Here is a 26,228-nt window from a genome sequence, read left to right on the forward strand (position 1 = left end):
AACAGCATGAAAGCTCAGAGCTCAAATTTTTAAGTGGACTTCTGTGAAATGCGATGAAGTAGAAATGGAGACCAGACAAATGTGTAAAGGAAAGAAAGATGCAGAACTAAGAAAAGTTCAGGGAATGGAAGAGAAAGGTCTATTTAAAGCCATCACACTTTTCTAAGACAAGCGTCTAAACCTGTTACAGCAGAGAATGTGAGAAGGGCTTCCCTCAACCCTGCTCTGTTCTCCTGTAAATGGAATGTTCATTTCTCTACCATAAGCTGTCTCCAAAGGCGTTTCAGAGAATTTGGCAGTACATCCAACCAGCCTCACAACCACTACTGTACGTGTAACCACACCAGCCCAGGACCTCCCAGCGGATCAACATTCCACAGGCCACAATCAACAACCTGATCAACTCTATGTGAAGGAGATGTGTTGCACTGCGTGAGGCAAATGGTGGTCACACAAGATACTGTCTGGTTTTTAGACCCCCCAATACAGTAAAACTGCACATTTTAGAGTGGCCTTTTATTGTGGCCAACCTAAGGCACACCTGTGCAATAAATATGCTGCTTAATCAGCATCTTGATATGCCACACCTGTGAGGTGGATGAATTATCTTGGCAAAGGAGACGTGCTCACTAGCACAGATTTAGACATATTTGTGAACAATATTTGAGAAAAATAAGCCTTTTGTGTACATAGAAAAAGTCTTAGATCTTTGAGTTCAGCTCATGAAAAATGGGGGCAAAGACAAAAGTGTTGTGATTATAATTTTGTTCATTGTATATTTGTGTGACTTCTGCTCAATGTACCTGGGCAGCTGGAGCCAGGACACCCAGAGGGGGGAGTAGTCATCATTAGAGGGGGGTAGTTTGATGTCTCCGGGTGAAGTGGGCGAGAGAGAGCAGGGGGAATGCAGGGGTTGCATGCAGTCCAGGGAGCTCTCATTTGGGGGTCTCATTTCTAGTACCCGCAGGACCACCGGGGATAAGGTGTTCTTCAGGTTAGCCACAGCCTCACTCCGAGTCACACCCGTCAGGTCAACCCCATTCACGTTTAGAAGGATGTCACCTAGAAGACGGGATAGTCACATTACTGTGGGGATCATAGGACCGTAACAGATCTGTTGTTGCATGGCAGAGTTGTGTGGATAGGAGGCAATTCTTTGATGAGAAGATACAATTTAAATGTATTTTTCCTTAATTTTTTATAAAATAATGTGCATACAAGAATCCTGCATGTAAATTGGGTCATTTTAATTGCATATTGTTTTATACATTTAATACAGGGTCCTTAAAAAGCCTTAAATTTAGTTGTATCAAATTCAAGGCCATAAAAAGGCTTAAATGGTAAAAAAAAGGCTTAATTGTAATTTCAGTAGGTCTTAAATTTGGGTATGGAAAGACCAGAATTGCAATATGGCTTAATGTGACCTTTAAACTTAAAAAGACTCTGATTTAATTGATTTAATATAACCACTGCACATTTAAAAGTCAGCTGCTATGCTGCTTTGTTTATAGTTTAAGCTATTTATTCATTCATTCATTTTTTATTATTAATACTTTTCTTCAACAAGGGATGCCTTAAATTGATAAAAAGTGACAGAGAAATTTATTATGTTGCAAAATATTTTCAAATAAATTATATATTTTTTAATTTCCATTCATTAAAGAATTCTCATGTATCACAGTTTCCACAAAAAATAAGCAGAGCAACAGTTTTCAACATTGATAATAATGAGAAATGTCCCTCGAGTATCAAATCGGCATAATGAGAACGATTTCATAAGGATCACGTGACACTGAAGAGACTGGAGTATTGACTGCTGAAAGTTGCCTTCACAGGAATGAAATTACATTTTAAAATATATTAAAAATAGAATTGTGTTCGATCAAATAAATACAGCCTGGGCAAATTCAAATATTAAAAACATGTTTAAAAAATCTTACAGACCCCAAACTTTAGTATATATAAGTTTTATATATATATATATATATATATATATATTTAATAAAATACATTCCGTTTATTTGTAATAAATTAAAACCTAGTATTGACATTTATAACGCTATAAAATACATAATACCTGTTAAAGCATGAAATGCATAGTTGTGTTATGCACAAAATGGAACTAGTTGTAGTTTGTTACCAGCTTACCCACTTTACAGGATGCAAAACCTATTTTCATCCAAATATCAGACCCTCCTGAAGGCTCTGGTTCAGTTCAAACACTGAGCTTACCACACCTTTGTACAGCATATAAAGACTCAAAGCTTTGATCTTGCATGTATGTCTGTATTTGATAAATACTTTAAACCAATGCCTCCATACACCAGCCTGTGGATGATCACACTTTCACATGCCTACATACACGTCACATATGACAGAAATAAACCTGAAAAACATTCATACGCTCAGTCAGAGGCTGACAATTGTCAATGTGTATAACAGATTTAGCAGTATGGCAGGTGTATGAGTGGGAGTGTGTCAATTTGTAGTGCTGTATGCATGTATTTGCAGAGCTGATGACGGTCATACATATGCAGTAGCGGGTGTGTCTTTGTTTGTGTGTGTACTTGCATTCAAAAGGAGGAAAGATCAGAGGGGCACCTTGGAAACAGGTGTGTGCGCTTTGTCAGATGTGTCTGAATATGTTAAACACACTTTGTGAAGCTGTACCTTTGCAGATCGAGCCTTCTTGTCCCACCACTCCATTGGGGTCGACGTTGGTGACGTAGACGGGCAGATCCCATCCTCTGCTGCTCATCCCACCTGCAACCGTCATGCCGAGAGAATCATGCGGTTCCTTCAGCAAAGACACTGTCTTCTCGTAACATGCAGGCTTTTGGCATGAATCCTTGAAATGGAGGGACAGGAAATGAGAAAGATTAAGTAACTAAAGTTTTCATGCAAATTATTGAGATTATGACATTTCTTAAAGGGGTGGTTTACCGTTTTTTTTTTTTTTCTAGACTTGATTGTGTTTATGGGGTGCAGTCTAAAATGTGCTCATGCTTCGTTTTTTAAAAAACGCATAATTTTTCACACAATTTTCCCTTATTCCACATCAATCTGTCCCTTCTCAGACAAACGCCTCAATTTATTTAATGTTATTATGAAGCCCCTCCCTCAGAAATACGTGATGGGCTGAGATTGGTCAGGTGTTAAAAAAGTTAAAAAAGTGAAATTGCAATCAACCACCCCTTTTAATCTATGATCTGGATTCACACTTTTCTGATGCCACAAATAATAATAATGTCTGTGTGTGCTTGTGTGTTTGTAATAAATGTTGAGCTTGCAGGACGCTGTGTTATTGCTGAGCACGGCCATATTTGACCTTGGATCCTCTCCAAGAACAACAAACACAGTCGCTAAGTTCTAACTTAATAAAAAGCCTTATTAAAGTTCAATAAAAGGGCTGTTTATATTTGGTCTGAGCCTTCGGCTACAGAAAATCAGATCTGGAGTTAGTGTATTGGGCTTATTGCTGGAGAGACTGTGTGTGTGTGTGTGTGTGTGTGTGTTTGTGTGTTAGACCGTATCTAATTCAGAGGAGTGAAAGCAGAGGAGAGGAGTTTCTGACTATATGCTGCCAGAATGTTCCCACCTCTCCAAGTGTGTAAAAGGGAATTAACAAGAGTTACTGAAAGGACAAAAAGTGATCGATTGAAAGAAAGAGTGAGTGGAAGAGAAATAATGTCATGGTTTGGTTTGTTATGGTGTGGTTTTATAGGGGTTTTTGGGCCATTCGAAAACAAAAGGAAATTACAACAGAGAGGACCCTTGCACAACCTCATTACTAGCCGCATTTCCACTGTCGGGTAAGTGCGAGCCAGTGCTTCAAATGGGCCAGGCGGGGCTAATAGCCTCGGACCTGTAGCAGTTAGGCCAAAATAGCGCAGGGTTTCCACAGTCGAGTCTGAAGCTCTGCTGCGCTTCACTAAAACCCCCCTTTACACGCCTCTCAGGAACAACGTCATGCAACCCTGTCATTTCACCAACAAAGAGAAGCTATCAGAAAACTAAGAAATAAGTCACTGGAACTAGTACGATCACAAAATGAACACAATAAAAGCGCCCGTTTGTTTGCATGCTTTGTTAAATATTCAAATTCAAAAGCATCGATTTTACTATAGAATAAGTGATACATTGAGCATAATGAATTAATTTATCAGGACTTGATGAAACTAAATTAATCACACAGAAATACATTTATTTCTATTTTATTTATTTATTTTTACCGCTTATGGAAATAGCCTGCTTGTTCAGTCGAGTCTGTTTCTGTTTATTTGTAGCCACAGTAGCCTATACGTCACATTTAGAATGAATGATAATATCTTTATTTTTATAAAGGCTCTCGAACAATAAACATTATTATATTTTTGTGATAGGCTACATGGAGCTAAAATTCGAGATGAGACTTATGACAGATACTAAATAAATACATGATTGTGATAGAGAATAAAAAGCTGACGTCTGATTTCTCCAAGTGGTTGCATTTATCATGTTTACTTTGGTAACGTTACTGTTTAGCATGCATAGTCTTTTACATCACTTATAAAGATTTCTGCCTTGTTTAGTGATTATAAACCACATCGGATCAAGTTATTTCAAACACTCGCTGCTGACTGAAAGTGAGTTTTGAGCTCAACTTATTTAAAAAAGTATTTAATGCTGGTGTTATAGCTGTTATCTTTCTGAAATGATCCGCGGCTGACGCTCTCCAGACGCGGAGAAACTCCGCCTTTGTTCATAACCAATCCACTAAGCCAAGCTGGCCCGCTTTGACCCAAGGTTATCGTCGGGCCAAAAAACCCGGCCGTCGGCCCCGAGGAAGCCCCGACGAGGCACGATCAAGCACCGGAAGTGACAGTGGAAACACGACTGGCCATGGCACGCACTAGCACACCCGCTTTTAGCCCGACAGTGGAAACGCAGCTATCGTGTGTCAAGGTCAATAAGTCTTTTAAAATAATTTGGGCTTTTCTTGTCAAGGCAAGGTTAGTTCAGGCTAAAAAATGTAGATAAAATAATGTTAAAGTTTAAACTTTTTTAAAAAAGACTTTGCAAATAGGAATCCTATTGAAATGACTGGATTTTATCTATGAAAATTTACAGAACAACTGTAATTGTGACTGAACCTTTATTTGTCATTGACAATTAAAGCAGCAAAGACCAACAAACCCTCACAAACTGGTCTGAGAAGTTTTTTATGCAAGGCAGGGGAGAGAGAAATGACTAACAATGAATGTGACACTTATTAGAACAAGGGAAGTTGTCAGTGCAGATATTAAGCAGCAGAAAATCCAGGTTAGAAGAAATCTATCCTGCCATGGCTGGGTTTCTGTTCACTCCTGCTGGTTTTTTTTTGTTAATAGGTTTGAAGACGGCTGTCTCAAAGGAGTGTGTGTGTGTGTGTGTGTGTGCGTGTGTGTGAGCTGGCTGATTGAATGATGTTTGATGTAGAAGTAATAGGCTTTCAGATCTTCTTCGCCAATAAGAGAATGTTTAGTAAAGTGGTGCAGAGGGATGGGAAATAAAGAGTGCGTGCAGGTTATGCTCGTGAAACCCACTAGTAAAGTGTGCTCAATATCCACAGGTGAGTAGGGCGGTGGTCCTTCCATGTTCCACGGCGCCTCCTGTAGGATGTCCGGACTAGGGATGTGAGTCTGGCGGGACACAATGAAGTGGACGCGGTCCTCACTTGCCTACAGAACACACGGAAGATAGCATTAGTGTCCAATTTTATGTGACTTTTAGGGATTAAAGGCCTTGTTAAAGGACAATAACTATAACCATAATTATAGAACAGGGATATCCACACAACAATTGCCACTCCTCTTGATTGGACAAAAAATCTGTATAGCGCTAGATGTGTTATCAATATTTATATAAATAGTAAAAGAATGTTAAAACCGAAATCTGAATGGGAATGAACTTCTGCTTTCTAAAGACTGCTCAGAAATTATGTGATTATCATGATTATATTATTCTATTCACAGGCATAATTTAAATGTTTCTTTTCAGGTTCCTGCATTAAAAATGACTATGATTGAGCACTGAAAATTTATATATATATATATATATATATATATATATATATATATATATATATAACACTGGCGTTAGGGATAATGAACGAATGAATGAATGAATCTACTGCAAAAACCTTTCGAAATCCACAGGAGAGCAGACAGAGGCCAACAACTTCCCTGAGGAGCGAGCAGTTCAAAAACTGAATTTCAATTTTAAAATAGTTTGTTTATACCCTAGAGAGTGTGTGCGTAATGTCTCATTACTCTCCGGACATCTAGCAAGCACAATTACCAGATGTTGTGAAGACAGCCAATGCCCTACAGCTTCAGCTCAGTGTGAATGTGTGATTATATCTCAGAAGTGTGTACTTATTAAAGAAAACCTAATATATATGGAGATTTGGGATCCATCCTGTAGTCTGTGTGTATGTGTGAGCTGAAGGAGGGCACAGGCTCTAGTTTTTCCTTCTCTGATTTATTTTTCACCCATTCTGTTATTAGTGGTCTTAGGTAGTTATCGCCCTAATTGGACTAATTTAATCAGGTTCCTGCCAGCAGTTAATCTATGTCAGAAACTCCTGCTGTGAGCGGCCATCTTGTCTCCTTAGAGAACAATCTGAGCCAGACAGGAAGCAGCGAGCTGAATAACAACATTCGGAAAGACCCATCACACTGAAATTCATATCAAAATCACACACACCCTATACACTCTTACACACTCTTATATTGTTGACACACCTCTCACAATCAAATAAACTTCCACAAATCTTATGTAAGCTCTACATTTTATGCAATACTACTCAAGGAACACACCCAATTTTATTTGCAGCCATAATAGTTGGTTTTTGGGACTCAGGACTAAGTCTAATCCTGGGTTAAAGTCTAATCATTACCATTAATGAATGATTCACTGAATGAGATGCCACAGGTTAGGATTAGTAGGCATTGTAAACATTAATTCTTTGAAATGCTGAAAAGGCTTCATAATAAAAGTGCTAAATTTTTTTAGCATGACTTCAAATAATATTAGGCTTTATAAATGTCAAGCACTGAAGCACTGCATCAAAAATACATTTCTTGGCTGTTGCTTTTTGACACACAAGGAGTTTGTTTTGTTTTTTTAATTGTTGGTTCTCTGTTGTTTTGTTTTGTTTTTGAACAGGCTTTCCGTAAATTTAGAATCATTTAATGTAGAAATCATGTGTGAACAAAACCTGAAATAAGTTTTGGGAGTTTGGCAAAGTTGTAGGATTGCTGGAAAACCTTCATATTGATGCTGTGAATGAACACAGACATGAAATGAATGTATAATTCTGCTGTGGAAAAAAAATGTTGGTGAAGTTGTACAGACAAAAGTAATTAAAGAATAATGCGCCTCTTCTTAGAGGATGAAGAAAGACCAAAACTGATTCTCTCACCATCGCACATCTCTTTAAAGGCCATATAAAAAGGGGGTTTAACTGAATTTTGGTTATGCAATTTAAGGTTTCTGCATGAACATCGGTATTGTCAGTTGGAATGCATTTTGCATCAAAGCAAACAAAATCCATGTTGTCAGTGGGCTGGATTTAGCTTTTTAGCATGAACAGACTGCAGTTAATTTTCATTCATTTATGCGCACTTTTACCAGGGATTGACTTTGAATTGCATTTGTTTTGAATATTTACACTTTTGATTTGTGCCATTGTCACTGTTTCGTCTGATGGTTATGCACAAGCTTAAATACTCATCACATTATTTTTGACCTCTCCCATAATGCTGTTCACCTGAATAAGCAGCGCAGCATGCTCAGGAGCGCCATATCTCAGGTCGTGGCCATTGATGGCCAGAACACGGTCGTCTACTCTCAGCCTCCCGTCAAGGGCGGCCAGCCCTCCCTCCAGCAGGTGGAAGATAAAAACGCCATGCTCATCAGGCCTGCGCACCAGCTTGATGCCTAGCTGTTCATCTGGAGCCCTCTTAACGAGGACCACATGCAGGCTGTCGTCTCGGATGGTAGGGGTGTGGGTGGGGAAGGCCTCGGTGGGAGAGTGATGATGGGAACGGTAACGGTGGTGCTGCTCTCGCAGTACGGTCAACCGCAGCAGTGTGCAGGGCTGCTTCAGAGCCGTCACAGCGTAACAGTGAGGCACATTACTGATATCTATACCATTCACCTGAAGGGAGGACAGCATGAGATTATACAACAAAATCAAGAGAAATGTTTATGTTTGCAATATTGTTGTAATAGCTCATACAGTAAAGAATGATTCTAGAAATACCAGTGTCATGGGTTAAATTAGGTAACTGTTGTCTCCCACTTTAAATGCTTGAGCTCTTTAAAGTAGAAGGGATTCTGATTGGCTGTCAGTGTTTTTGTTTAACAGTTGGAAAGAAAATAATTCTGAAAGCGATTCCAATAATATAGTTCCTCTGTGCCTTTATCATTATAGTTGTGGTGTAAACTCTGGTATTCATTTAAATGTAGAATGATTTTAAAAACAATATCATTATTATTATAGACAGAGGTGCTGCAAATGTGTGTCTATTTAAATATTTAAATATTTGATTAATTAGTACTCTCAGCTTTCTCATTTTTAGGGATGCACAGTGTACCTGTATCATTTCAGTTAATCTTATTTTTATATACATTGGCTATTTAAGTGCTAATGCTCATTTACTTTATTTTTACATTTGGATTTGTTTTACCATTGTTTTCCAATTAAAGTTATTATTCAAAAAAAAATCAACAACAGTTAAACAGGTTTTATACTGTACATGTTGTGATGTACAGGTTTTAGTGTTTATTATGAATCTATTAATATATTGCCATTTATTGGTTAGTAGCTAAAACATTAAAATAATAATTAAAACATTAAAAAGCAAGCCATTCCACAGATTTCCTCTAAAATTAAAATAAATTAATCATTAAATCTGATTCTCTCTGGCTACATGCAGAATCCTCACATACTTTCCCTCTGAACAACAGATGGTGAAGCCCATGACAACATTTGATATCAAAACCAGGATGAATCACTCCTACTGTACAATGACGTAACATCAGATCTAGTGCACATACAGTACGCACCTTGAGGATCATATCTCCAGGTAGCAGTCTTCCATCCCGAGCGATGACGCCCTCTCTGTAGATGTCCTGAATGAGGATGCGAACCAAAGGCGTCTCATTGCCCCCAACTGTGCTAATAGCCAGTGGTTCACAAGGATCTACCCTGGTGATCTTTATACTGGTGATTTCACCATCAGGGATTAAATGATGCAGCTGGGGCAATGCAAATACTGAGAGAGAGGAAAAGAGATCATCTGTAATCAGTGATGTCACAGGCTAACCTGTTATCTAGATAAACATGGTCTAACAAATATACACCCATATCAATTGTACTACAATTGTATACAATTGTACAATGTACTATTCATTGCTGGCAAATTGAACATCTGTGTACCCAACAGACAGGTGTTATGGAGATTTATTCCAACATTTGTTACTTCTGTGTTTTGTTGTAATTTTCAAATCTTTATAGTTTCTTTCAGTAAGTTTGTAACTATTTATATATATATATATATATATATATACACACATTTTTTTTTTTTTTTTTTTTACAAAATTCATGTGACAATTACTTTTTATTTTCCCTAATCTTTCATAAATCTGAATTCAGTTAAACTTTTCGGTTCTCACTCTGTACAGCCAATCCAATCTAGTTCAAACTGGTTTTTAAAGTTGCTGCCACATCACTTCTTGTGGGAGCAGGGCCATCCTTAACGGGGTCCAACTGATGCGGTCGCACCGGGCCCCGCACTTAAGGGGGCATCACGGCAAATGGACAGCGGGATTCCGCATCATTTTTTATACTTTTTTTTTTTTTGTACAGCTTAGCATTCCCTTTTTCTTCTCCAACCTACACATGAACTCAAACATTATCATCACTTTCTGTCCAGAGCATCTGTCCATATCAAAGCAGAGCCAAACATGACTTCAAAAATAAAATCATTTCAGCGATCCATCAGAGGAAGCAAGGGGGGCCAAGCCTTCCCAAAAATGTTCCCAAAGATTAATGTAATCATGTTAACAATTATATCAATCATTTATCCACTTATTTGTTTAACTCTGATATACTATCATTCAAAAATCTGTGGACAGTAAAATTATATTTTTTATTTTACTTTTTTAAATAAGCAAAGATGCATTAAATTGATTAAAAGTGACAGTAAATACATTTATTACAAAATATTTATATTTAAAATAAACTTAATTATTTTGAACTTTCTATTCTTCAAATAACACAAATTATCACCACAAAAATATGAAGCAGTGCAACATTGATAATACTGGATTACTGGATTTTTGATCAAATAAATGCAGCTTTGATGAGCATAAAAGACTCATTTTTAAAAACATAAAATAATCTTACGACTTAAAAATTCTTTCAAATTTCTTTCATTTTTCTTTTAAATTATCACTACATGAGGAAGAGAAAGATCACTGAAGAACCAGTGTTAAAGGAAGCTGACAGTAAGGCTCCACTTACCACTGAACTGACCATCTATGGACATACTGTAAATTTATTCATAATATGCGTGATTCGTACTTTACCTGTGCCTGAACAGACTCTAAACTACAGCTGGATTCTGTAACAATCTCTGTGATTTGTCTTTCCTTATCTTTATCAATCCATTCTTTCTCCATTACACACACCCTCTCTTGTATCCTCATGTTCTCCACAATCTGCCGTTTCTCACTTTCAAAGTCAATATTTTCCTCTCATCTCCTCTGATTGCTTGCAGGGAGAGAGAAAGTGAAGCTCATTACTACTGCAGCCAGGCTGTTACATAACAAACACGGATGCTTATCAGTATTTTCCTTACTCATTTTCAATCTCCCAAGCACTCTTTTTCTCTTTTGTTTTCATTCAGAAAGCAACCATCTCCCTCACCGTTCCTCTGTCCAGTTCCTCTGTCCCGACACACCGTTTCATTTCCTTTCTGTCTCCCATTGACAAGTCTCCTCGGGCTCCATCTGTATTATTAAAGGACCATATGCTACTGCGGGGCTGAGCGGACCCAAACCAGACTGTCACCTTCTGACACTCCCTTTCTCCTTTTACTATCCATTGATATTGGTTTATCATGGTACTGAATGATATTAATGGGAAAATTCATGTTTTATGAGGTGCTATGCAATAATGCTTCATAACAGCACAGTCACACTACACAGTTAGCAAATCTTTCATATTTATAAACATGCTAATTTTATAACACAGTGCATCTAAAAACCTATTTGGTTTGTTGTTCTTAACTGGTTTAATTTTGTCTAGCTGCTTACACAGTTGGGTAATCTTCTGGTCTAGCTGGCCAACTTGACCAACTGGAAATGCCCAAATACAATACTTGCAAACTCACCTTCAGGTGGTATGTTGGCGTTTCTGAGGTTGTCTAGCTCCTCTGTGGTCTCATTGGCCACGGCTGTCCCACTCTTGGTCCTCCTCAGGACACTGAAGGCTCGATTCAGGCGGCGAAAAGAGCGACTACGCACTGATGTTCTGTCAAAGTTGCGATCTGTAAATGAATGTGAGAAGGAACCGAGTAAGAAAGGAGGAGAATGAGACGTTGCAACTAAACATGCCTGGACTTGTCCCTCACACATTATGCTGTCCACTTCCAGCCTATCAGAATTTAATTGTCACACAGTAGCCAATCAGATTGTCTCTCTTTTTTGAGCATCATAATATATTGCACCTGCAGGTCAAGCATACACCTGCTGGTGCTGTATTGTGGACACTGCAGTAAGATTATAACTTCTACAGGTCAGACCTCAATCAGCACAGAAAGTGCAGGACACATTTTTCTGTCACATGTCTGTGTAACTTAAAGGCAGGGTAGGTAAAAAAATGTATAAACAACTTTTTTTTCCAAATTTGTTTAAACTTTATTTATATATCAATACATAATTAAAATGTAAGTACTCTGAAAAAGAAAGTATAAAAATCGAGTGACTGTAGACCTCTCATGACTGTTTTAAAGACAGCTCATTATTTCCATTCACTCCACCCCCTCCCTTCTGGGCTCCTTCCAAAGCCTCTACTACGGCTCGCTAAATAATGTTATGTTAGCTATATTACGCAGCTACGTGTGCTAATGACACATGCTTCATGAAAAAAATATGTATGATCAAAATACAAACAGAAAGATTTACCTGTCCAGCAGAAATAAAGCCATCAAGGAGTCACTTTTCAGCCCCTTGAGTTCCCTCAGTTCTCGCCATCCCTGGAAAGCCACGCCGATATTAACTCGCGATTTATTTCTTTGTTTATCCAAAGACTTTTTGTTCATTGCCTTTTCTTGTACTGTTACTGTCTTCCTTTTTTTGCCTGGTTTGCATTCACTAACTGCATAGGCTGGTACTGTGAATTTTGCTTGCTGTTTCTCTGCCATTGTTTTGGTATTCCTAGGATCCGTGCCTGTTGAATCAAACGTGCTGTTTTCTCAAATCAAACGTGCACGCGCAAGTGGGCAGGTCATGTGTGGCAAAAGGGTGGTTGCCATGGTTGCGAGAGAGTGACAGTCGCCTAAGCCAATCCTATGTTTCGTCCCGAAATGGAAATAATGAGCTGTGTTTAATACAGATTAAACGGTCTAGAGTCACTCGATTTTTATACTCTTTTTATCAGAGTACTTGCATTTTAATTATGCATTGATATATATAGAAAGTTTAAACAAATTTGGAAGAAAGTTGTTTATACATGTATTACCTACCCTGCCTTTAAGTCATCACAGATGAAAGTTTCAGACAAAAATAAAACTGCATTATATACAAGCATTTAATGTTTCGATATATCCAAGATTTTTAACACCCTACTGGTGATCAGTGGAGAAAATATATAAAACTTACAGAGTTTTTGACAAACTAATTATCTGTTAAGTTAGTTAATGTTCCTGAAGGAAGTTATTATAATTGTGGAATTATTAGAAGTTGAGAGTCTGTGTCAACACTTGCTGAGTCTGTAAAGGTTAAAACACTTTTTCTGTCTCATTCCTCAATTCTTTCAGTCTTTTTGTCCTGATGGACAAAATTCTGACAGAAGCATTGGCTGGATTGGAAGCAGACAGCTTGTTCAACTGTCACACTGTTTCCAGTCCCGAAGCCAGACATGCTGGCGCAGCAGCATTTATTGTCCCCATTCTCCAGGATTCACGTTTCAAGGGTACTGAAATGGCTAGCCTGCAGTCCAGATCTTTCACCCATAGAAAACATTTGGCGCTTCATAAAGAGGAAGATGCGACAAAGACCTACCTGTAAGACAGTTGAGCAACTAAAAGCCGGTATTAGACAAGAATGGGACAACATTCCTATTCCTAAACTTGAGCAACTTGTCTCCTCAGTCCCCAGACGTTTGCAGACTGTTATAAAAAGAAGAGGGGATGCCACACAGTGGTAAACATGGCCTTGTCCCAACTTTTTTCAGATGTGTTGATGCCATGAAATTTAAAATCAACTTATTTTTCCTTAAGATGATACATTTTCTCAGTTTAAATATTTGATATGTCATCTATGTTGTATTCTGAATAAAATATTGAAATTTGAAACTTCCACATTATTGCATTCTGTTTTTATTCACAATTTGTTCAGTGTCCCAACTTTTTTGGAATCGGGTTTGTATATATATATATTAAACATAATATTTAGATAAATACACACGCACAATGTGTGCACTCACACTCACTCTTCCTTGAACCGCTGCGTGCTGCCAGGCTGGTGGTGCTTCCGGATTGGCTGTTATCTTCCACACTGGGCTCATAGGCGGGGTTAACCAGGCCGGGCTCGTCCGATAGGAGGGCGATAGCAGAGGAGGGGCATCCATCCCTGGGCAGTGCTGCCACAGTGAGCTCTGAGGTGCTGTCTGTGCAGTCTTCCTCCTGAGAGCGCCGCTTTCTCTCTGCGGAGAGCCCATAGTGTGACGCTCCTTTACACCTGTGAAAACACACACACACAAAACCACGTCTAGGTCAGCAAGATACATTACCTTTCAATGAACGTTGTCATCATCTATGTGCTAATTAGGAAAGCAAAGTCACACAGAGGAGACTGAATAATTACATTGTTACAAGAGGGTGTATTTGGACTTGTGTACTTGATCTTTGTGAGTTTACATTCTTGTGTAGCTGATAAATTATGCTGCATTGTCACAGAGGAGACTAACAAACAAAGAGATTTCACCCCAGGAAGCATGGGAAACAAACACAAAGACTAGAATATAAAACACCTCACCTTTGAAATGAGATTCCTTACCTTATAAAACTAATCATGTGCTAAAGCCATCTCTTTATAACCTTACTTTACTCATACACACTGACAGTCAGACACTAGTGTAGATTACACATGAACACATCCAGGAATAGACCTGCAGCTGTACTTGAGAGCATTCCTCAAATGTCATTATGTTCACACACACACAGACAATGAGTAAACCCAAGTAAACCCTCATAGAAGGTCACAGGTTTTCCTCCATTCTGAATTTGAGCGTTACACTGTTCTGTCTAGTGATAAGCAATTTGCCCGTCCATACTGAATGAAAACATAGAAACTTCTGTACAATGTGACCCAATCACATCCAGACAGAAGATATTTTATGTTTTATTTTGGACCAACAAGGTTTCAGTGTGGGGGCGGGGCTACCCAGAGGTAGACAGACAGATAGATAATAGGGGCCGACTTCACAGTTGCACACTTGATGTAATTTGGTTATTTCATCAATACTAAACAGTTAGGTTAAAGTTATGGTCCTATATTAACTAGAAAACAATAAAATCATCTCAAACAATTGTAAAGTGAATGATGGCACCATTATGGTGGTTGCTGGAGCAGAGCTCTCTCTCTGAGGGCTGGCTGTGAGGGATAAATCAATGGGCGGACACATGCAGCCAAAAATATGTGTACAGCACCAGAACAGATGCCATGCCTTGGGGACCTGGTTTAAAATAAAGCATTTTGTCTTAGTATTCATGCCTGTCTTCACTCTCATAGATGCCACAAGAGAGAGAGAAAGAAAGAAAAGGTATGTGTGGCAAAGAGCTTGACACTGGCCGTATATCTCACTTACTACTGACCACTGATTGGAGTGCCTCAGAGGTGTGCAAACTTAATAAACACCCTAAAAGAGCAACAGCTGCTTTCAGTCAGCTTCTGTCACAGTACTGATGAAAGATCTCAAATCCTGCCTCACGCTGGTCGATTAACAATGTGTCAGGATAAAAATTGTGGCTTAGGAGTTTGTTGTGATGACAACTACTACTCTAATATATATCATATCCCTGATATTGACAGACAGACCAATAGATAGACTGATAGAAAGATGGATGGATGAAAAAGTCATTTACAGCTATCTGGTAAGAACTGTATAGTCAATGAAAGGCACTCTTTGCCTCTTCTGTTGCCATCAAAAGCAATTGGTGTGATTACCTGAAAGGAAACATCATCTCCTAATATAACAAAAAGAGGCTCAATGGAGGTCATCCAGTTGGGACAGTTCACTTCAGGATCTTTTCCCCATGACTTTCCAACAATACAACAGATATTTACTTGAGTATCAAAATGATTTAAAATATTAAGTTTTGTTTTCTGAAGAAAAAATAACATTGATAAAAATAACATTATTTTGTTTATTTGGTGTAATGCAATGTGTTTATGCAGTTTAAGGTTAAAAAAACATTATTTTCCATATAATGTACATTATTGTTGCTCCTCTATGCCCCGTCTTTCTGAAACGCACAGATTTTTACAAAGCTCATCGCTCTGAAAAGTGAGGTCTACGCTGATTGGCCAGCTATCCAGTGCATTGTGATTGCCTGAAGATGAACACCGAGTCGAGCCAGATAATGAACAACAGACTGACTCATTCTCGAGTCAAGAACCGTTTCTGTCAGACGCGTCCGATTCGAGAACCGAGGAGCTGATGATACTGCGCATGTGTTGCGTGAAGCAGAATGATACACAGAGCATCTAAACCAAACTGTTTTTTTTTTTGGTGATTGATTCTGAACTGAATCTGTGCTAATGTTATGTGCGCGGGTAAACCGAAGGCTTGAATTAAGATCAATCATCGCAAATGACGTCATTACGTCGAGCGCAAAAGAACTGGTGAACCGAGCGCAAAAGAACTGGTGAACCGTTTTCTTCAACCGGTTTATTGAATCAAACTGTCCGAAAGAAGTACTGGTGATCCGAAAACCGATGCAACCGGTTCATGATTCGAGAACGAGTCAATCTTTCGTTCATTATCTGGCTCGGCTCGGTGTTCATCTTCAGTTCTCTCTTCACAGCAATTCAGTCGGTGTACTGTTTGAGTAAATGAATTACTCGGGGATATTGGTTTATTTTAACTCAGAGGGAGTGTCAGCCACGTTAAAAAAGTTAACAGCTTAAGTCATTTGTGGAATAACGCTTATTGGAGACGCGAAACATTTAAAACGATTCAGTTCGATTTGGTGAACTGGTTCAAGGAGATCCGGTTACATCGAATGATTCGTTCGCGAACCAGATATCACTAAACTGCAGTGTTTTGAACTCTCTCACAACAGACCCGGAAGAGAAGACAATGCTGAATAAAGTCGTAGTTTTTGCTATTTTGGACCAAAATATATTTTCGATGCTTCAAAAAATTCTAACTGCCCCTTTGATGTCACATGGACTACTTTGATGATGTTTTTCTTACCTTTCTGGACATGGACAGTATACTATGCACACAGTTTCAATGGAGGGACTGAGAGCTCTCGGACTAAATCTAAAATATCTTGAGCTGTGTTCCGAAGATGAACGGAGGTCTTAGGGGTTTGTAACGACATGAGAGTTATTAATGACATAATTTTGATTATTGGGTGAACTAACCCTTTAACATACTGTGATGTTGTCTCACAGCATTATGTGACAAAATAAAACTTACGCCTTCTTTCTTTGCGTGAACATTTGGGCAGTGTTTAAGCAAATCTTCCCACATCGTGACGTAGATGTAGGGGCGTGTTAGAATGACCTGTTTTATGTAACAGTGATTTGGGACTTTAATCTTTAAAACTTTACAGATTACAGAAGAGCTTTTAACACTCCAAATAGAAAGGAAAAATTTAAATAGCTTCATATGATGCCTATAAAAAAAATACTGATTTAGAAAATCTTTTTTTATAGTGTTGACCAAACAGTCCTCAGTTAACTCTGAACATTGTAGAAAATGATATTTGTGTTAATATAGGAACAATTTTAATATTATTAATGTTAGTTAAGATTGCACAGTGCTGTGTAGTGTGTTTGTGTGCAGAGAGAAAGAGAGTCTGCGACACAGTGGTTTTGTCTGTTACTTTGTTAATGGGCTTAGGCAGATGTTAATTAAAACAGGCTTTCCTGCTAGAGATAAAGTAGCAGTCTGAAGTCATAACCCGTGTCTTTGTCCTGACAGACTCAGCCATAAACCATGTAGCCACAATCACAGCAATCCAGAGGTTATCGTTTAATCCAACCATCCCGTTATATGAATGATGGCATGTGTCAGTCATCTTGTAACCAATTTTCTCTTTCATTTTCATTCTCTCACACACACATATATGCAGCCATATGGATGGGCAGCAGGATACAGAGCAACAGAGAGTGATTAACAACTCTTATGCACTTTTCCATCGCTCTCTCCCCATGCTCCAGTCTTTCTGTCATTTGTTCGCTTCCCTCCATCTCTCAATCTTCCCTGGACCCCGACCTTAAACAACTTCATCTCACGCATCCTTTTCGCTTCGCTGTCACCCATCCTGCATTCTTTCAGTTTAAATGGGCCTTAAGTTTTCTTGAAGAGACAATCTGAAAATGATCATTATTTTTATACTCTTTTAGTTGAACTTGATCTATAACTAAAACTAAAACTGAAATAAAAATACGAGATAGACATAATTAGAAATTATAACATAAAACAAAAACATGATTAAAAAAATTATCGTAAAACGACAAAATTACTAAAATTTTATCTAAATTGAAATTAAAATAGAACATCTATAAATAAGAACTAATTTAAAATATTGATTGAAAAATATAATAGTATCTCAATGCTACTAAAACAAGACTGTTTCAGTAACATTTTTCATTGGGGATTGTTTAAGTTTAATTTAGTTGGGGGTAAGTTTAGGATTTAGTTTTAATATACTAGTTTGTAGTTTTACTATACTAGTTAGTTTTAGTTATGAATTTAGTTTACCTGAATTATTATTATTATTGTATTTATTTATTCAGAGAGAGAGAGAGAGAGAGAGAGAGAGATGCATTCAGCAGACAGATAAAAATACATAAATAAAATCAAACCTCTATCTTTGCTCTTCATTTTCATTTTTTCCTATTTTTGATTGTGATTGTGGAGATTTAGGCCACAACCCGGAGAGACCTCATAATGGCCTGACAAAAAGAGGGAGAATTATGTGCTCCTCTCCTCTTAATAATAATGAAATTAATGTCTAGGATATTTCGCTGGCTACTTAAAGCTGGGACACACTAAATCAAGTACACTAAGTCTTCCAGTACACTACAGACACCAGTATACAAACTGGTCTGAATCTAAGTCATCAAAACCTGATCAACATTTCAATCCTCTTTTGAGTGAATGGATTATCCTGAACCTGCCCGAATAATACAGCTCTAAGACTGGGATGTACTAGTCTTAGACACATATACAAACATATTTCCATCAGAGCGAGATGCCAGACTCAATTCCTGAAACAGACCTACAAAGACTGTGTGTGTGTTTGTGAGAACACATCATGTGCCAGTCATATTTTCAGTCTAGTACTGCAGATCTAGATGTTTTTTGAATGATTCTCATGGTGAAGGTTAGATTTTTGTTATCTATCACATAAACACACATGCTAACATTTTTTAAATATATACTCGACTGCAAATTTTGCAATGCAATGTATTGCAACATTTTCTAGCAGGAATTTTCATGATTCAAATTCATAATGTTTATTGACATGAAACTGATCTTCATTTCTGATCTATTTACTTTCTTTTTTCATGCAGCATGAATGATGTTTTCCTTATTCTATTCTATTCTATTCTATACTTTTTATTTTTGTCACATTTTTATAGTATGAACCATCATATACTGTTTCTTGACATGGTTAATTGACAAAACAAAATTTCTGATCTATTTACTTTCTTTTTATCTGTTCCTATTTTATGTATGTTTGTATATTACATACTGTAGATATACAGACATAGATAAATAAAAGATAACAGTTGGGTTGTTCTTAGAGTGGCTGAGAGTCATTAAAACCTACAAAAATACTAGTACACTATTGACTACTATTAATAATCATTTTAATGCAATGTTATCTATATGTTACACTCTGGATGTATTTAAAAGGCACGTTGCATCAGATACCCTTATAAATTCCTCCTCTGCATTCCTACTCAAGTGTTTTCATCTTAAGAGGAGCAGAGGTATCATAAATATGTGAAATATTTCATCCCTTCCCCCTGGAATCTCCACTGCTAGCCTGCTAATCCAGACCCAAGCATCAGGATAATCAGTAATCACAGCTCAGTGTACGACTGACACACAGAGAGGAGAGGACAGAAATGTCATCATCATAGCTCACTGCTGAACCACTGAGAAAGAGAGAGAGGTACTAAATCACGCCATCATTGCACGCAATCAGCACTCTTATAAGTGGCTACACCAGTGTACACAAACACACACACACTCGCTTACACAAACACTGCAGCAGTTAAAGAGCTGGAGACTGTAGTTGTCCGACAGACAACATTGCAATGCAATACTACACCAGCACAGAATGCAATTTCTGACAAAACTGCAGCACATTCAGTTCCGATTGACATCTGAAATCTCAGAGCACTGCAGGATATTGTGTCTGAGTCCCTGCAACCAGCTCAGTATATTCTTGAACTACCTGGGGACCAGTACAAGAATAACAAATAATTATTTAAATGTAGATTTATATTATAAAAAAATTATATTATATTATATTATATTATATTATATCATATTAATTTATATTAATTTATATAAATTACATTTAAAACTTTTAAAATGTATAATTTATTTAATATTTTGTACATTTGTTAATTTATATAAATTGCATAGAAATATAAATTACATGAAATTAATCTGAATTAAATATTTAAGTTAATTTATATAAAGTAAATACAAGGATTTTATTTCAGACAAACAAGCTAAATAAAGTGTTTGAAGAAGCTGCAATACGTCAAAAATAGAAATGCAGAAAATCAACATTGATTTGTGAGTTACTAACAGCTGAGTGATCATAATGTATGAAACTATGTCTAGTTTATAGCAATTAAGACTCCTGATATAGAGTGATATACTGTAGATGTCTTGCCATTTCTTCAGTTTTAACAGTTGTAAAGAGAAACGCATCATTGGAAAGTTGTGCTTGGCCTGTCTGATCTCTTTAATTGCTCTGACGTTTGACTTGGGAGACATGCGCACACATATAAATGCACTTTAATCAGTCTTTGTGAAGTTTATCAAAGGAAGTGACTTCCTCCTTATCTGTACTTAATCTGCTGATGGGTTTGAAGATCAGAGCTTCAGTGCAGCAGGAGGAAGGATTAAGGAAAGTAATAATCTTGGGGAGAAAAAGACTGGAAGGAGGAGGGAGGAGGAGACACAGATCCTTTTTTTTCTTTGGGACTTTAGGATTTGTGACGGATTCACGTCCAGCAATTCATTGTCTGGAGGATTACACACTCATGAAAGCTCTGAGAGAACTATTAAGACCGGAGAAGAGGAGAGACAGATAAATGGCCAAATAAAACTCATTGGGGAACATTTTTAAAATCCATTTACATTTCTCATAATTTCACAGCCTGGTTTTTTACCCCCCTTATCCTTTAGTGAACTCTCTAGCTGTGCTACTAGCAACACCAAATGGAGCTTGGAATTGGTTAGGAAAACAGATTGCCCCAGATAAATAAACAATTAATTAAATGAATATATATAGTTAACTAAGTACCTGAAAAATCCACATACATAGGAAACTGGTCGTTCTTACTCCAGATTAATTTAGAGTCTATATAGTGTTTAAGTTGTATTTATTATTTTTAGCTTGTTTAGTTTTAGTTATTTTAGTGCTTAAAATAAAAATGTTTAGATTCTTTTTTTCATGGTTTTAGTTCTAGTTTTAGTTAACAAGAATAACCTTGGTCCTTAATGCATCTGAAGTTGCATTGGAATTAAAAAAAAAAAAGTATATATATATATATATATATATATATATATATATATATACACTTTGTCCCAAAAATAAAACTTTACATTTATCTCTTTTGAACAGCGACACACATTGACAGCATTAACCACACTGGCAGCATGCAAGGACAATTATGCAGACCTCCATTTTCCTTTACCATCTCTCTCACACCTTCTTTCTATACCTTCTTCCTCCCCTCCCACTACTCTGTTTCCCTACTTCTCTGTGATGAGAACAGCAGGATGAAGACAGCAGCAGATTTATGTTCATCCCTCTACAACCTTCCCCACCCCCAGCTGAGCGACCGCATTGACTTTATTTCTCACATTCTCCCCCTCTCAGTGTAGAACCGGGACAGTGATCTGCTTCAGTTCTCTAATGTGTGCAGGAGATAGTGCTGGAGTGTGTGTTATCTTTGCTTTGAGCACTTAACATTAAGACCTGTGCACAATCTGAAGCTGTAGATACAACTGACCCGCTCACATGGCACACAGAAAGCACCCCCTTTCCATGCCATCCATTTTGCATTTGCGTGTTGTTCTGCATGGATTCAGAAGGACAGAACTGACATCCCAACGGTGTATTTTAAGTGTTTTTAAGTCGCCATGTTCCCCAGTGAACATGTGTGTGCTTGTGTACTGAAGCTTTAAAATATCCATCTGTCCTAAGAGCAAAAAATCATCTTTAGATGAGCTCATTGTTGGTTCGCGTGTATATGTGTAATCTTCTGTTTATTCACACTTTAGCTTCACTTGAGCAGCTCTGCTTGGCCTAGTTTTCCAGATACCTTCACATATGCGGCCCTCTCCAAGTGTGCCACTGTGATGACAAGATCCTGCATTGCCTTTTACACTAGTACGCAAAGGCCCATTGAAACCATTCTAAAGATTTCATTGGTTATGTCTATCACAGTGCTGAATGCCTACACAATTTGGAAACAAATACAATGTTCTAAACCTTAGTAAAACATTTGTAGCACATATGATAGATATGTGATAGATAGCATAAGTGTTTGTCGCGATCATATTCATATCCATGATTATTCTGAGCTGAATCTGAGTTGAATCTGGGAAGTATGAATTACACCTGACAGGGGAGGGAATGATTGAATTGACCAATGAATCGGCAGTGGGGGAGGTTTTGCGCTACTGGTTTTGGAACCAAAAATCTTGCATATTAAACATTAAATGTGGATGATGAAAAAGTTTGTATTAAGTTTTATACGTTTTTTTTTTTTAAGTTCTGCTGCAGTGTACTGCTAGTGTGATTGAGACTGTAAACTGAAAGACATATTCTGATTGGCTTTGTTTTGTGATTGACTGTGACATGCCACGTCCCAGTTCGGGCTCAATATGAACTGGTTTAGAAATGAGTTTCATCCAAAATCACATACTGGGTAGCTACTGCATTCGATGAGAAACTTACTTCACAACCAATAAAAAGTGTTCTACACTTTCAAAAAAGAAAAAGGTACAAAGCTGTAATTGGGGCAGTACCCTAAGGTACAAAATCTAAAAGGTACATCTTTGTACCTAATTTAGCCCTAAATGGTACATAGTACATATTTGTACTTAGTACTTTACTTTTTTTGTATCTTTATTTCTGTGACTATATGTTATATAAAGTGAACAGTCCAATCAAGTCACTCTTTCCATGGGTATTTTCATTTCTTTTTCTTATCTACCCACCAATATGTCGCTCAAAACTCATTTGACAAACGAAATACACATCAAAATGCTTGGTGATCACTAACTCCCAAGTTCAGTTGCAATTTTACTTGATTTATTAAAATATGTATTAGGATTTGTGTTTTGGCTGTCTATATATTGTGTGATGAGTATTTCTTTCTATTTCTGCTTGCACGCTGTCAGGATAGAAACACACACCCTCCACTTCCTGTGCCTTTCCTACACTCTGTTACTGTCTCCCAGCAGTGACTGAGCACCCAGCCCAGGTGTAGATCCGGCCCTGAGTTCAGGTGCTGAGCAGGGAGTAGGACTCTGCCAACTCTCTGTCTCGAATGCGGCTAAAGTGTTGAATTAGCAACAACATTTTTACACTTCCTGCTCCTCATCATCATTAACCTGACGAGGAAGGCAAGGGATGCAGAACAACTGCAGGACAGACACTTAGGCAAGAGCGTAAGACAGTCTGTTGAACTCTTGCTCTCTGGGGAAAGCACTCAGAAGCAGTATTTGACTCTGCAGAGGAGAACGAGGCAGTCACATGTAGGTCATCCTTTTCATTTGTCTGAAGACTGCTTTGATTTTGCAGCCTCGCACCAGTTAAAGGTGCATGAGCATGGAAAAGCTGAAATTAAATCTTAATGAGTAATTACAAGGAAGGAAAGCTGACAGGAAGTAATTATTTGGAGATAACCATTTATCTTTGAAATCTCTTATTAATACTCGGGATAAATCAAGACTTTGCCTCTATCTTTTGTAAGATGTGCCATAATTAAAAATGATAAATGTCTGACAGGGATTGTAACAGGTGCTTTTTTAGGGGGTATGTAGATGCCCATTTGACCATCAAGCTTTTTTGGAAAATATAATGCTAAGAGAGAGATCGGAGATCTTTCATTGTATGATAATGAGCATTACATTCGCAAGGTTAAGTAAACTACTGGAAGTAAAACTTGCATAAAAAATATAACTTAACTTAATTACCTGTGCAAAAAATAAAATAAAATAAATTGTATACAAATGAACCATAACTGTATTTCAGCTGTATTGGAAATTAATATATGATGACATTTTGTGTGTGTGTGTGTGTGTGTGTGTGTGTGTGTATATATATATACAGTACAGACCAAAAGATTGGACACACCTTCTCATTCAAAGAGTTTTCTTTATTTTCATGACTATGAAAATTGCAGAGTCACACTGAAGGCATCAAGGGCTATTTGACCAAGAAGGAGAGTGATGGGGTGCTGCGCCAGATGACCTGGCCTCCACAGTCACCGGACCTGAACCCAATCGAGATGGTTTAGGGGGGAGCTGGACCCCAGACAGAAGGCAAAAGGGCCAACAAGTGCTAAGCATCTCTCGGGGAACTCCTTCAAGACTGTTGGAAGACCATTTCAGGTGACTACCTCTTGAAGCTCATCAAGAGAATGCCAAGAGTGTGCAAAGCAGTAATCAAAGCAAAAGGTGGCTACTTTGAAGAACCTAGAATATGACATATTTTCAGTTGTTCCACACTTTTTTGTTACGTATATAATTCCATATATAATTCCACATGTGTTAATTCCTAGTTTTGATGCCTTCAGTGTGAATCTACAATTTTCATAGTCATGAAAATAAAGAAAACTCTTTGAATGAGAAGGTGTGTCCAAACTTTTGGTCTGTACTGTATATATATATTATTGAATTATATTAAATCATGTAAAAAATTGTAACAGCACAACAGTTTTCAACATTGATAATAAGAAAGGTTTCTTGAGCACTAAATTAGCATATTACAATGAAATCTGAAGTATCATGTTTATAAAATATAAAAAAATATATAATACACTATAAAAAAGTTTTTTTTAATTGTAATAATATTTCACAACATTACTGCTTTAACTATATTTTGATCAAATAACTGCAGACAAAAATATTTAAAAAAAATTCACTGGTAGTGTATGTTTCTACATACATTCTGTCTGTTTAGTGATGGTTCATATAATACATATCTGTTTAACGTCAACATCAGTGAACACGGTTCATACATTTCTTCTCTTTTCTCTGTGTAGTTTACTGTTTGTGTGACGTGCCCTGGCACAGATAAGTAGATGGGTTATGCGGTCACTGAGTGAGCCAGCGAATGCCGCAGGACAAACCCGCTCACGTTCAGCGGTCATCCACTCACTACGCCTGAAAATAAGGTCACCACGGCAACATGTGGCCCCACAGCTACGGCCTGTTTTCTCACTACACGCACGTCACCCAGATGACGACATGCTGCTGTCCATGCATGACCACCAGGGCCATCCACTGCATGCAGACATATACAAATGCACATACACCAAATCAATCACCCTTCCCCACATCCATAACTGATCTATTCCTACTAAAAGAAAAAATATATAAACCAAGCAGAAGGACATAAATCAAAACCATATTGTTCTAGAGTCTCATACTGACAGGATCAGCCTTCCAGCTGCTCTCATTCACATTCATATGAGTCAGAGCAGCCAAGCCATTTTCAAACACAGCTGTATCGTGCAGATATCTGATTCACAAGAACTGATTCCAGCCCAAATGTGCCACTTTAATGTATGAAAGCTCTAGACATGTTAGCACAGCCCTCAAGAAGTGTGATGTCCTACCTCTAAAGTGCATCTTTTCACTTGAACACTTTCTTTTGAGGTAACCTTACATTGCATCAGTGTTAATGTCACAAGGTGACGATCTTTAGGGGCGGAACCAAAATTTGGGAAGTTTGGTTCCGCCCGGAAGCGTTCCGCCCGGACCGGAAAAACAGAACACCGGAACTTCCGGTGGCGCCGTAAGAAGGAAAATCAGGGAATTCGATGCACCTGTGCCTAGTTAGGGACAGCGGTTGGTGATTGGAGGATACGCTGGACAAGGCAGTACTTAAGGCCAAGTTATTTCCCAGTCTGGGAAGCTCTTTTTGGTGTGTGTGAAGCACTGGGTTGTGCCCGTCTTGGTACGCTGCTGGTAGCTGTCTAACTCTCTCTCTCCCTCAGGCTGGAATTGTATGATTGTGAAGACATCGCGAACCTTAAAGGTTGAGAAGTGAACAGATTATACGGCGAACTGAGACGACGTGAAAAAGGGGATTGGAAGTGGCATTGATGTGAGTACTAAGAGCCAGTCGAAAGTGCCCTGTATATTGACCTGGCGTTGTGTAGATCTCTCCAGGAGGAGGAGGGCGGCCCTACCCCTAATATAGTGTGGTGGGAGAGCCGAAGGAATACTTATTGAAGTAGTCACAACG

The 26,228-nt window shown here is 37.9% G+C and overlaps 1 protein-coding gene across 3 annotated transcripts in view; it reads right to left on the minus strand.

Moving 5' to 3' along the window:
- Positions 1 to 26,228, minus strand: part of LOC132092535 (E3 ubiquitin-protein ligase LNX-like) — a 77,183-nt gene that overhangs the window by 3,782 nt on the left and 47,173 nt on the right. For 2 of the 3 annotated variants that reach the window (XM_059498811.1, XM_059498812.1), the window contains 7 exons: positions 13,739 to 13,992; positions 11,424 to 11,579; positions 9,094 to 9,302; positions 7,793 to 8,182; positions 5,565 to 5,699; positions 2,671 to 2,848; positions 804 to 1,062 (listed from right to left, as the gene is read on the minus strand). In XM_059498811.1, the coding sequence (XP_059354794.1) occupies positions 804 to 1,062; positions 2,671 to 2,848; positions 5,565 to 5,699; positions 7,793 to 8,182; positions 9,094 to 9,302; positions 11,424 to 11,579; positions 13,739 to 13,992 (1,581 nt within the window). The remainder of the gene's footprint in view (positions 1 to 803; positions 1,063 to 2,670; positions 2,849 to 5,564; positions 5,700 to 7,792; positions 8,183 to 9,093; positions 9,303 to 11,423; positions 11,580 to 13,738; positions 13,993 to 26,228) is intronic. The other variant, XM_059498813.1, reaches the window with a different exon arrangement.

The sequence above is a fragment of the Carassius carassius genome, chromosome 18 (genome assembly GCF_963082965.1).
Source record: "Carassius carassius chromosome 18, fCarCar2.1, whole genome shotgun sequence".
NCBI lineage: Eukaryota > Metazoa > Chordata > Actinopteri > Cypriniformes > Cyprinidae > Carassius > Carassius carassius.